The sequence below is a fragment of the Bison bison genome, unplaced genomic scaffold, assembly GCF_000754665.1.
Source record: "Bison bison bison isolate TAMUID 2011002044 unplaced genomic scaffold, Bison_UMD1.0 scf7180017864274, whole genome shotgun sequence".
NCBI lineage: Eukaryota > Metazoa > Chordata > Mammalia > Artiodactyla > Bovidae > Bison > Bison bison.
This window is the reverse complement of record NW_011494846.1, coordinates 6,998,851-7,011,836: the sequence shown is the minus strand read 5'-3', so window position 1 is coordinate 7,011,836 and position 12,986 is coordinate 6,998,851. Positions and strand designations below refer to the sequence as shown.

The 12,986-nt window shown below is 43.0% G+C and overlaps 1 protein-coding gene across 1 annotated transcript in view; it reads right to left on the bottom strand.

Annotated features, from left to right (window-relative positions):
• Positions 1 to 657: 657 nt before the first annotated feature.
• CDKAL1 (CDK5 regulatory subunit associated protein 1-like 1) overlaps positions 658 to 12,986 on the bottom strand; it is a 622,071-nt gene continuing 609,742 nt past the window's right edge. The window contains exon 16 of the mRNA XM_010848824.1: positions 658 to 1,600. Within this exon, the coding sequence (XP_010847126.1) occupies positions 1,409 to 1,600 (192 nt within the window). The 3' untranslated portion in view covers positions 658 to 1,408. The remainder of the gene's footprint in view (positions 1,601 to 12,986) is intronic.

Genomic DNA, 12,986 nt, shown 5'->3' with positions numbered 1-12,986 from the left:
AAATTCACAAACATGCAGACAATCTATGATGTTAGAAATAAGGACTGCAAGCTTTTGGGGGACAGAGCTAGGGACTGGGAAGGCACCGGGCAGCCTGCTGTCTCCAGCGTCAGAGGTGAAGCTTTTCTTCTGCCCTGTATAGTGTGACTCTAGGCTTTTGGTGGTATTTCCACGTCTGCAAGGTTTTCATTAAATCAGTACTATGCTGGAACCCACTGTTTATTAATAAAGAAATGATTGCATGTATCTTAAAAAGGAAGCACCCAGCAGGCTCCCTCCCATACTCTGCTAACTCTTCTCCCTCTTCCTGCTGATGGATCAGCAGGATCCTAAGTGGCTGAGTCACTGCAGGGCTCCCAGAGGGTTAAGAGCAGATCCTTGCATTTTAAATATGATCTCTTAGAACCACATACCAGGTTTGAGAGGTATATACTGAAGTCTTTGATTTTTTTTTTTTTTAAATCAATGACTGATGACATAATTTGAACTTAGATTCCTTAAAGACACAAAAGAGGTTAAAACATTTTGGGATAAAACCACAAGCTGAAGAGGGTGGGGATTTAAAATGAAAACTGTCCTGTAACCACAGGGTGCCTGATGTTCCTGTAACTGTACAATCCAAATAAATTATTTAAATTCGAATAGTCGTGAGACTTGTTCATTACACCAACTGCTTTTATTGTAACACAAATCACTTCATTTAGTGTACACCAATGACATCAGGTAGAAATAAACAGTTGATGTAAATAGATAAAAAAAAAAAAAGCCAGAAAAGAGGCAGAGCTTGTTTTAGACAAATCCAGTTTTTGAAAGTTTGTGGGTTATTAAAGAGGGGGGTGATTCCTCAGATTTTTCAAAATGTTGCCAGGATCCTTTAATTGGCAGGCTCTTCCTGTGCATTCCGGAAGGACTGACGTTCCAAACACAGGTTTCCATATAAACTTTTCCGTAACACATCTGCTGTGGAAAATAAAAGCTTTGTAATATTGGGGCCCCAAACAACGCATAAAGAGAAAGATAAGATTTTAAAATGTTTATTGAAAATGGAAAATTCTTCCTGCATGAGGAAGAGGTAACCAGACCCGCCATACAAACAGGTTCTGACTTGAAGACTGGTGATTTAAAGAAAATGCAACCACTTGCATTTTTTTTTTGCTAAAAATAAACCCAAGGGCGCTTAATTGAAAAGATATGCTATGGCAGCCGTTATTAGATTTTAGGTCAAATAACCAATGGGTCCAACTCAATGTGAGACAGGGAAGCCTCATTAAAGAGTGTGGCTGAAGAGCCGTTAGTGAGGCCAGTATAAATCATTGCCCTTTGAGAACTGATGTGGTTGCTCTCCTTTTCTTTGAAGATTTGAATTAGAAATTTATTCTTCTTCACAGATGCTTCAGCTGGTTGTGTTTTAATTATAGACCTTGACCAAAAGCGCAAAAAGAAGAGCAAACAGAGCCAGGCCCACAGACATCTTCAGTGCAAAGTCCTGGTGTAGTCTTTGCAATCGTAGCACCATTCGGGAACTGGCCGACTCTCGTCGATTTGCAGCTGAGGTGTGGGGTACTGAATTCAGGTGATTCCCAAGCCTATTTCTGAATTCCTATGGAGACAGAAACAAAGAGGAAAGCAAAGGTTTTAAGGACAAAAAAAAAAAAAGAAAAAAGCACTGATATTATATCAACTCAGCAAAAGATTCCTGGAAGGAACACATTTTTTTATTGAGATATAACTGACATATAACATTGTATTAGTTTCAGGTGTACAACACAGGATTCAGTATTTGTATCCACTGAGATGAGCATCACAGTAGGTCTTGTTACAGCACAGTTACAAAATTCCTTCCTAGTAAAGATTGCTTTTAAAGATCTACTCTCTAGAACTTCCAAGTATACAACGCAGAATTGTTAACTACAGTCACCGTGCTGTACCTTACATCCCCGGAATGTAGTTCTAACTCTAAGTTTGTATCTTTTGACTCTCTTCACCCATGTCATCCATCCGCCATGCCCCTGTCTCTGACAACCACCGAGGGGTTCTCTGCACCTATACAATCAATTTTTGTTATTTTAGATTTCATGTCTTTCTCTGATGCATTTCACTTAGTATAATGCCCTCAAGGTTCATTCATGCTGTTGTGAATGCCAAGACTTCCTTCTTTTTTATTCCTGAGTAATATTCCATTGCGTACATATGCCACATCTTCCCTGTCCACTCATCCATTGATGGACATTGGGTTGCTTCCTGCCCATGTCTTGGCTACTGTAAAAAACACTGCAATGAACACGGGAATGCAGGCATCTTTCTGAGTTAGTGTTTTTGTTTCCTTTGGTCTAACACTCCAAAGTAGAATTGCTGGATCAAACCATAGTCCTAGTTTTAATTTGTTGAGGAAACTCCATACTGCTTTCCAGAGCGGCTGCACCAATTTACATTTCCACCAACAGTGCGCGAGGGTTCCTCTTTCTCCATATGCTCACCAGCATTGTTAGTTCTAATCTCTTTTGATAGTAGCCATTCTAACAGGTATGAGGTGATATCTCATCGTGCTTTTAATCTGCATTTCCCTGATTATTAGTGCTGATGAGCATCTTTCACGCACCTGTTGGCCATCTGTATGTCTTTGGTGAGTATTCAGATCCTCTGCCCATTTTTAAAATCACTTTTCTTTTTTGGTATTGAGCTACATGAGTTCTTTATATGTTTGTGGTATCAACCCCCCCATCAGATACCAAATACACAGTCTGCAAATATTTTCTCCCATTTGGTTGGTTGCCTATTCCTTTTGTTGATGGCCTCCTTTGCACTGCACAACCGTGCTAGTTTGATGTAAGAAGCAGCTTCACTTACTCCTTCACCACAGACACATTCAAAACCCACCACAGACGCATTCAAACACCCACACAGGTCGGGTGGGCTAAGTCAGGTATAAGCGACGGTTCCTTTCCTTTAAGAGTAAGACCAAGTTCATAAATTTCCAGGTTATACTCAAACTATATGGGAGAGACAAGGAGTGTTTATGGAGAAAAAGGTAGAATTCCCTGAAGGGCAGCACTGATATGGAGTTGCATCACAAAGGAACTTAACTTTTAGGGATATGACTGTATCTACTCAGGAAAAGAATAACGACAAAGGAAAAACCACAGGAAGTAATTTTATTCAGCAAACATACTGGTTGTAGGAGGGCTGCTCCTGACCCTTAGGGGGCACCTGAAGGGGTCTAGGTGGCCAGAGGGATCCACCCCACACGCAGCCCTTCCATTGACCCTGGGTGCCATATAACCCTCTGGGTGACCCTCTGGGTACCAGACATGGAAAGACTGGGAAACCCAGCTTGGTGGGGACATGAGGAGCCAGGAGATGTGCCAGTGAGAATTCTGAGGCAGTGTCTGTTCCCTCAGGCATCTCTGCAGATGTGGGGAGGACGGGGGCCCCTGGCCACTCTCAGGGTGGTTCTAGGGTTTCAAAGCGTAGTTCTGACTCCATGATATAAGGTTTCCACCCGATGCACAGGCCTTAGAATCAGTGCCTCCCCTGTTGAAACCTGAATAGCACTTTGAGAGATGGAGGTGGGGACTGGGGAAGGAGAACACTGGGTGGAAGGAATGAAGCAGGGATGGGGAGGGGGGTGACCCAGGGGCACGACTGCACAAGAAATCCACAGAAGCACCAAAGGTCTCTGAACAGCTACTTCCCTTCGCTTATTCTTTCTTTCCACGCTTTCAAACAATCCGCTGGTGACAGCTTCGGCCCTGCGGGGAACGGCAGCCCCACTGTGCACAGCAGAAGTGCTGGAAGTGTGCTTTACAGAGGCGACTCTGCAGGAAAGTAGGGTGGAGTGAGGGGAGGGGAGAGAATGCGGGTAGGGAATCTGGGGCAAGTTGTGGCGAGAGATGGGGTGGAGGGTGACGAGGACCTCCATGCTGGAGGCATGGAAAGGAGGGAATGACAGACTTCTGATGTAGAATCAACAACACTTGAGTTCAGGTGAGTGGGTAATGGAGGGACAAAGAATAGGAAGGGGGAAATGAGAAGAACTTTCACAACCCAATTTCTACCAGCAAAGACTTACATGTGAAAGATAGGGAAGAATTTTCTTGCTTTGACCGCAGGAGACTAATTGCAAAATTAATGCAGCTTTTGATCACGAGGATATATCTCTCAATTCCAATGGCAGTCACGCCATCATTTCCTTCCAGGCTCCTTGGGGACCTGGGCTGACCCCCTGCTGTCCCTGTGCTGGGGGCCCAGATAAGGAGGCTCACAGCTGGTCAGATGGAGATACTGTCCCCAAAGCAGAGACACCTGTACCTCGACACGCCCTGGGAATCACTCTCTTGTAAGATGGGTGTTCTGTGTGGTATTTTGGAGCGGGGAATATGATGACAAGCTTTCATTCTGATCCATTTAAAATAGCCCCAAGGTCTGAAGGACAGCGCTCATAAGGATAATGGCAGCCTTGGGAAAGAACGTGTACTTCTGCAGCTGAAACGACAGAAGCTCTGCAAGTTCCTCAAAAGCAGGGAGGTCGCCTAGTTCATCTCTGGGCTCTCGGAACCTCCACAGCTGCAAACACAGAGCAGGCACGCAAGCAAGTGTTCAGAAATGAATAGATGGATGGATGGGTGTGAGGATGTATTGCAGATGAGATCTAGCTGGTTAAAAACAGGCTCAGCCATGTCTCTGGTGATCAGTGGGCACAACTGTACACAAGTCATCGGTTGCTGCCTCTAGCAATTAAACCATCACTTTCTAAGCTTAGCTTTACAAGACCAGAACTAAGAGGCTGATTAATTTCTCCTAGGCCTGAGTCCTTTGATCTTCTTAAGTCACAGATGGCTTTGAGAAGTCAGTGAGGACTACAGACTGGTCCCCCAGAAAAATGTGGAGGCGTCTGTGCACATATATACACAGCCTGGCTCACACCTGGCAGAGAACTTCAGGAGGTTCACAGATCCAGATACCGTGGGGCCTGATGCCTTCTCTCAAAAAAAAGCAATTCAAAATTAGGTACAGGCGCTTGGAATGGCCCCCTCAAAGTGTGAGTTCCTGAGTCTTAAGCTCTACTAGCTTCAGGGAAGACCTACCCCAACCCTCAGCTCTGAATGCTGGACCTTGGTTCTGTGCCTGCAATTCCAGAAGCTGCCACTCGGTGATTACTGGTGTTGGATCAGGGGTCAGGCTGCCTGGGGGCAGGACTAGGTGAGTCTCCAAGCTTTAATCATTTGTGTATGCTTAGTCACTCGGTTGTGCCCAACTCTTTGCGACCCGTGGACTATAGCCCACCAGGCTCCTTTGTCTATGGGATTCTCCAGGCAAGAATACTGGAGTGGGTTGCCATTTCCTTCTCCAGGGGATCGTCCCCATCCAAGGATCAAATCCACGTCTCATATCTCCTCTGTTGGCAGCCGGATTCTTTACCACTGACCCACCTGTTTGGTTGATTTTATGAAGATCCACTGGAGAAAGGATAGGCTACCCACACCAGTATTCTCAGGCTTCCCTTGTGGCTCAGCTGGTAAAGAATCCATCTGTAATGTGGGAGACCTGGGTTGGGAAATCCCTGGAGAAGGGAATGGCTACCCACTCCAGTATTCTGGGCCCTGGAGAATTCCATGGACTGTATAGTTCATGGGGTCACAAAGAGTCGGACACCACTGAGAGACTTTCACTTCGTAACACCTTCTGCTTCACAAAGCTACAAGAATAGGTAAAGTACTTGTGCTCCGAGTCTGAAAAAAAAATCCCTTAGACTGTTAACAAGAGTTTCATAAAAATTTTTCCTCTGCTCCTTCCAACTCATTTGCCATAAAATTTTGCTCAAAATATAAACGGTACCTATTAAACTACCATTGTAGATTATCTGGGGCTGGGTTTGCCTTAGTCATTCTTCCTCAGGCACTGATTTTTTTTTTTTCCTCTCCCACGCAAACACTGAACACATTTGAACATAACTGACCCATCTGGTGCCAGCACTCTCCTGTCCTGGAGGGACAGGCTGCATCACAGGAGCGTATGGAAGTGCAGTGGCCTCCCCCCACAGCCACAAGAAGCCCCCTGACCGGCCACTCTCCCTGAGAGCAATGTGAGCCTGACAACAGGGCAGCAGAGAGAAAACGCAGCCTGCCTTTACCACGCTGTGCTTCTCTTATTATCTCTGCTCAGTCGTATCTGACCCTTTGCGACCCCATGGACTGTAGCCTGTCATGCTTCTCTCCATGGAATTCTCCAAGCAAGAATTCTCCAAGCAAGAATACCGGAGTGGGTTGCCATTCCCTTCTCCAGGGGATCTTCCTGACCCAGGGATCGAACCCAGGTCTCCCGTGTTGCAGGCGGATTCTTTACCATCTGAGCCTCCAGGTCTTCACTCTGTACCAATTCATGATCTTGATTAAAAGAGTCTGATGATGTGTTTTTAAATATGATTGAAAAAAAGCTTCTCAGATGACAGAGTAATTGGTAGCCAACTACAATGTAGCTTTGCACATTTCAATTGTCAACTACCACTGGGATACTGAAGGAAAAGTAATTTGGAAATAAAGGTAATACAAGGACTTTCTCATAAAGTCCAAGTTCGTCTAACATGCAAACGCACAACTCTTGCAGTTTCCACAGTCAGAAGCAGCATTCATGGTTAGAAAATAGTGTATATAGTATTTCCATGCTGTAATGGAAAAAAAGTGCTTATAGGTGAAGTGATGATAAATAACCAGTAGCAAGATAAAGTTTAAACATAGACATGTGCATAGATTAATGCACATAACTGACTTTAGAGAAGAAAAACTTGGCATAGTCAATAGTTCTGGAAAGTAAATAGAAGGCTTGAACCTTCCATAAACCTCTTAAACATTTTCAGAGTTATTAACTTTTGAAATTCAAGACACACTTTTATCTCTCAAGCTGTAATACAACAAATACAAGAAATTTTATTATTTACTATGACCAAACATCAACGCTCAGATCTATAATTCTTAAGAAGTCAAATTCCATTTAGAAGTGCCTTTACAAGACAGATGGAAACAGAGCAGGATATGACCTCTGCTCAGTCAAAAAGATTCACGTATTTATCTAGTCACAGTAGATTAAGGACATATTGAGAAAGTGCTAACTTTAATTAACATGATCTTTCCTCCTTGTAAATCTCATTGTTTCATTGATTAAGTTCTAAACATACTTACATCCAAATTCTTAAACATATTCTACGAATTTTCAAAGGTGTAGCTTATCAAATCCTATTAAAGTAATAAATCTATTAGAATAGAACCATGAATATACACTAAAAAAAAAAAAATCCTAGAAACCAAACCAATTTTGATGTTCAGAAACCTCAGGAAGCAGATAACACCTTCCTCCAATATCACACCACCATTGCTGTGGTGCTATTTTCAAGGAAACTAGAAAGGAAGGAACTAAGTTAGAGACAGCTCCAACGTCCTTCTCCTTTTCACCAAAAACATTTATAAAGTGAGACACGGCTGCAGAGCCAGAGGCATAAGGATCAGGCACGGCAGGCGGAAGGTAACCTCTGTGCATAAACACAAAGGAGAAGACTCAGTGTTTCTGGAATGTTCCCCAAGTGTCCAGCACATGTTTTTATTCCCCATGCCATCTCTCCTTTAATTCTGCCAACCACTCAGTGAAGAAGTTAACGTGAGTTTCTCCCAACCTGAAGTACTTGTCCAGCTTATAGAGCAGGTGTAAAGGGGAAGGGGGAGAGGTATGGCTTTAGTCATATTAAGTCCAGCTTGGGTGCTTACGCATCAGAGACACACTTATAACGCAATGCGAACAAATGAGAAAAATCAAGGCGCTGCCTAATTATTAAAACAACTGCCAGTATCAATATTCCTACCAAAATGACTTTGTCCACTTCACAGGGAGGTGATGGTGTTGTTCTGTGTTTCCCTACAGAATGCCCGTCCAGGAAAACCAGCCTCAGGTCAGGTGATTCCACACGACCTGTCTCGCGGCTCTGAGCCATGCTGAGACTCAGTAAACGTGACCGGTGGATGGTGTGTCACTGGGTTTTCTCTGCATGGGCGACACGCACACATCCCTAATCTGCTCACATTAGAACATGCTGCAAAATGTGTTTTAATGAGGAACAGTTGGTCTGGTTCTGCTCAAATAAGAGAGATCCCTGTAAGAGAGCTGCCAACTGTCTCCCCATCTTGCAGCGCAGCTTCTAAGTGAATTCTTCAGCCCTGCCACCTGCAGGTGCTGCCAGGACCCAGCGATGGCATTCCATGTGCCAGTTCCCCTTCCCGGACGCACAGACAACCTTGTCCCTGCGTTCGTGTCATTATCTGATGCCAGGACAGACAGGGGATCACAGAGGCCAAGGCACCTTTCTCCACTCTTCTTCGGGACCTGTCTCTAATTGGGAGCATATTAATACCACGTCACTAAGAGTGTTCATTATCTCCAAACCAAACATGGTAGCATTTTCTAGCTCTTGCAGTCTCCGGAAAGAACGCTACACACACAGTCCATTAGTGTTACAGGCACGTCATCATGTAACAGGATCAACAAATGAAACTGGGAATCTAGTACACCTGTTCATTTATTCTGGGAGAAAACTGACACTGGAAAACCTCTGCTGCAATTACAAGATGACAGCACAGTACCATCAGCCTTTGGGTGCCACTCTGGGGCATGAGCAATTCTAAAGCAGCCATTATTCATGTGTCATTTCCCCTCCCCCTACCTCAAATGTGTACTTGCCATAAGATCATTAAAACTGCAAAGAAAATGTTTTCAACCGGACCACATACACACTTAAAAAACTCACTATGATCTCAGTTTTTTTCATCTTATTTTGGTGATCGAGTAAACACATGGCTTTGCTAATAAGGCCAAACATAAATTATTAAACTATCTACCATAGGATCAAATGCATTTCAGAGTCTATCCTGAATAATTCTGGATTGACGTCCACCAAAGGAACAGATCTGAAGTGCCCCTGTGTGGTCTCGGTGACCCCTCCTTGTTAGGTGCCCAACTTTCTGACTTGAGCTGCGCCAAGTGAAAGAAAGACACATAATCATATCAAAAACCAAAGCTCGGCATCTGCCCATCACCTAATTATTTCCTGTAAGATCGTATTTCATCCTACTCAAGAGATCTGAAAACAACTCTTAAGCTCTGAACTTCTTTTAACAAATTCAAAATATTTCTTATGTGTAAATTTTCTCATGGCCCAGAGGCACTGTTACAGCTTGAAGTGGGAGCTAATAGGGAGGAAGGAAAAATCGTTTGATATCTTAGAACTCAAGATAAATTAGAGTTTAGAATCTTTTCTTAACTGAGCCTGAACATATGGCCTACACAGAAAATCTATCAAAACCAAATATGTGATCAATGCAAGGAAACTGTCTTGAAATATACATTATGCAGTGCAGTACACTATTGGAAAAGAAACTCAAAATCTCCTAATTTTAAAAAGTTTGTTTAGAATACAAAATTATCTTCAGAGCAGAAAATTATCTCTATCGTAACTGCATTTTATCCCTAAAATATAAACTTAGGGAGGCACATCTTCACTCGAGCATCCCTAATGTCACTGCTGAGAGAGTCCGGGGAAGAAGCGATGAATGAAGGTGACTGCTCAGGCTCGCTGCCTTCTCACCCCTCCACTGTGGGCTTCTGTCTGAATGCTTTCATCTTATTTGTCCTTCTTAATCTTAGCACCAAACGTCCATTCAAATAAACCTACACTTTCCTTATTTTCAACTTCTTAACACTCACCAAAATAAGGAGCAGGGTAGGGTAGAGAGATTCAAAATTAATAGTACAGTTCTCTCTTTTGCTTACTAAATATCAGCCACAGATGTGCACACACACCCACACACACCTACCCCAGGAGGCTTGCTTAGAACTATAAAGCCTGGGATTACAATGTTCATGACAGTAGCAGAAATCAGAACTCATCTATTCCAAATTATTGGCTGGAAATAAGCAAGCTGCTCCACAGGTGTGGTAAAGTTAAAAAAAAAAGAAGGGATGAATTGGGTCAAAATGCTTCGTTGACAATTAAGTCCTTTCGATAATCTCTTAAACCACAACTGAAACCATCCTCCTCCTCACACGGAGCAAACTGAGAACTGGGATGTAGATGAAGATAACAACTGAGTGCCTTGCAGTTAATCCTTAATCAGTCCAACTCAAAATAATTACTCTTAGGGATTTTGTCCAAATGGGTCACCATGAGAGTGTTTTGGCAGAAGTGTGGGTTTTAAACAATAAGAACAACAAAAAAAATGGGTGATGTTACCTGCTGTCACAATCAACCCTGTCATCCTGAGTACTATCCTCAGTGCCACTGGGTATATGGTTTTAGAATCAATGAAGTAAGGGATACCCTAACAGCACAAATATATTCATTCGTTCATTCAAGAGACACCGAGTGAGCAGACGCTATTTCAGACATTAAGGCCAAAGGAGTGAGCAAAGCAGAACAGCTCAGCCCTCATGGATGGGACTCCTGTTTATTAGCTGGAGACAAGCACATAAATATTTGCTATGTCTGATGGTAAGATGTACCATCAGGACAGCGAGTACTAGGTCTGACAGAAGGCGGGGGTAACTATTTTACAGAGGGCTCCTCGGGAAGCCTCATGGATAAGGTGGTATTTCAGCAGAGACCTGACTGGAGGAGATGACAGACATGTCATGTGGCACCTAAGAGAAGCATGTTCCATGCGGAGGGACAAGCAAGCGGGAAGGCCCTCCGGAGGGAGCAAACTCGGTGTGTTCACATCCAAGGAGCAGCATGAGCCTGTGGCTGGCTTAGCGGGTTTGACGGGGAAGAGGTCGATGATACGGTAGAGAGACCAGCGGGGTGTGCAAGGCACTAGGCCTTGGAGGTCACTACAGGGCCTTTGGCTTCCATTCTGAGTGTCATGGGAAACCCTAGACTTTAAAAAAAAATTTTTTTTACTGTGATGAGATACATATAACATAAAAATTACCATTTGAATCATTTTTAAGTGTACAGATCAGTGGCAATTACAATTGCCATGTTGTACAACCATCCCCACTGTCTCTTTCTAAAACTTTTTCATCATTCCAAACAGAAACCCTACAACCATTAGGAAACAACCCTTGTACCCACAACCTCTGATAAACTCTAATCTACTTTCTGGCTCTACAGAAAAAGGCTCTGCTTATTCTAGATCTTGTATATAAGTGGAATCATGTAATATTTGTTTTTTTGTGTGCCTGACAGGTCACTTAGCATAATGTTTTCAAGGTTCATCCTTGTGGTAGCAAGTATCAGAACTTCATTTCTTTTTATGGCTGAACAAAATTCCATTGCACGTATATATCAACATATCAAACACATTCTGTTTAATCCATTTATTTGTTGATGGACACTTGGATTGTTTTCAGCTTTTGATTATAGTGAATAATGCTGCTATGAACACTGGTGTACAATCTAATTGGCATAGAAACAGAACAAGTATCTATTTGAATGCCTGCTTTTATTCTGTTGGGTACATATGTTAGGTCATGGAATCCTAGATGGTTGTGAGCACGAGAGAAACATGATCTGACTTTTATAGATGGTAAAAAGAGGGAGACCAATTAGGCAGATTGTTTGTGTTTATTATCAGATTATACAGTACAGAGCATGGAAAACCACCTCCTACAAGAATATTTTTTTAAAAAAGCCTGTAGCAAGTAACACTATCCTGCACCATGATGCTTTTTGACAGTTCAGAGGAACTGACATCATCTGAAGGGGAGCAGAAAAGAAACAGCACTCAAAGTCAGTGAAAAGGGGAAACTTAGAAACATGATCACAAAGTATTCATTTTAGGTAACCAGCAAATTTGGAAAACTCAGCAGTGGCCACAGGACTGGAAAAGGTCAGTTTTCATTCCAATCCCAAAGAAAGGCAATGCCAAAGAATGCTCAAACTACCACACAATTGCATTCATCTCACACGCTAGTAAAGTAATGCTTAAAATTCTCCAAGCCAGGCTTCAGCAATACGTGAACTGTGAACTTCCTGATGTTCAAGCTGGTTTTAGAAAAGGCAGAGGAACCAGAGATCAAATTGCCAACATCTGCTGGATCATGGAAAAAGCAAGAGAGTTCCAGAAAAACATCTATTTCTGCTTTATTGACTATGCCAAAGCCTTTGATTGTGTGGATCACAATAAACTGTGGAAAATTCTGAAAGAGATGGGAATACCAGAACACCTGATCTGCCTCTTGAGAAATCTGTATGCAGGTCAGGAAGCAACAGTTAGAACTGGACATGGAACAACAGACTGGTTCCAAATAGGAAAAGGAGTCCATCAAGGCTGTATATTGTCACCCTGCTTATTTAACTTATATGCAGAGTACATCATGAGAAATGCTGGGCTGGAAGAAACACAAGCTGGAATCAGGATTGCCGGGAGAAATATCAATAACCTCAGATATGCAGATGACACCACCCTTATGGCAGAAAGTGAAGAGGAACTCAAAAGCCTCTTGATGAAAGTGAAAGTGGAGAGTGAAAAAGTTGGCTTAAAGCTCAACATTCAGAAAACGAAGATCATGGCATCTGGTCCCATCACTTCATGGGAAATAGATGGGGAAACAGTGGAAACAGTGTCAGACTTTATTTTTCTGGGCTCCAAAATCACTGCAGATGGTGACTGCAGCTATGCAATTAAAAGACGCTTACTCCTTGGAAGGAAAGTTATGACCAACCTAGATAGCATATTCAAAAGCAGAGACATTACTTTGCCAACAAAGGTTCATCTAGTCAAGGCTATGGTTTTTCCTGTGGTCATGTATGGATGTGAGAGTTGGACTGTGAAGAAGGCTGAGCGCCGAAGAATTGATGCTTTTGAACTGTGGTGTTGGAGAAGACTCTTGCGAATCCCTTGGACTGCAAGGAGATCCAACCAGTCCATTCTGAAGGAGATCAGCCCTGGGATTTCTTTGGAGGAATGATGCTAAAGTTAGAACTCCAGTACTTTGGCCACCTGGTG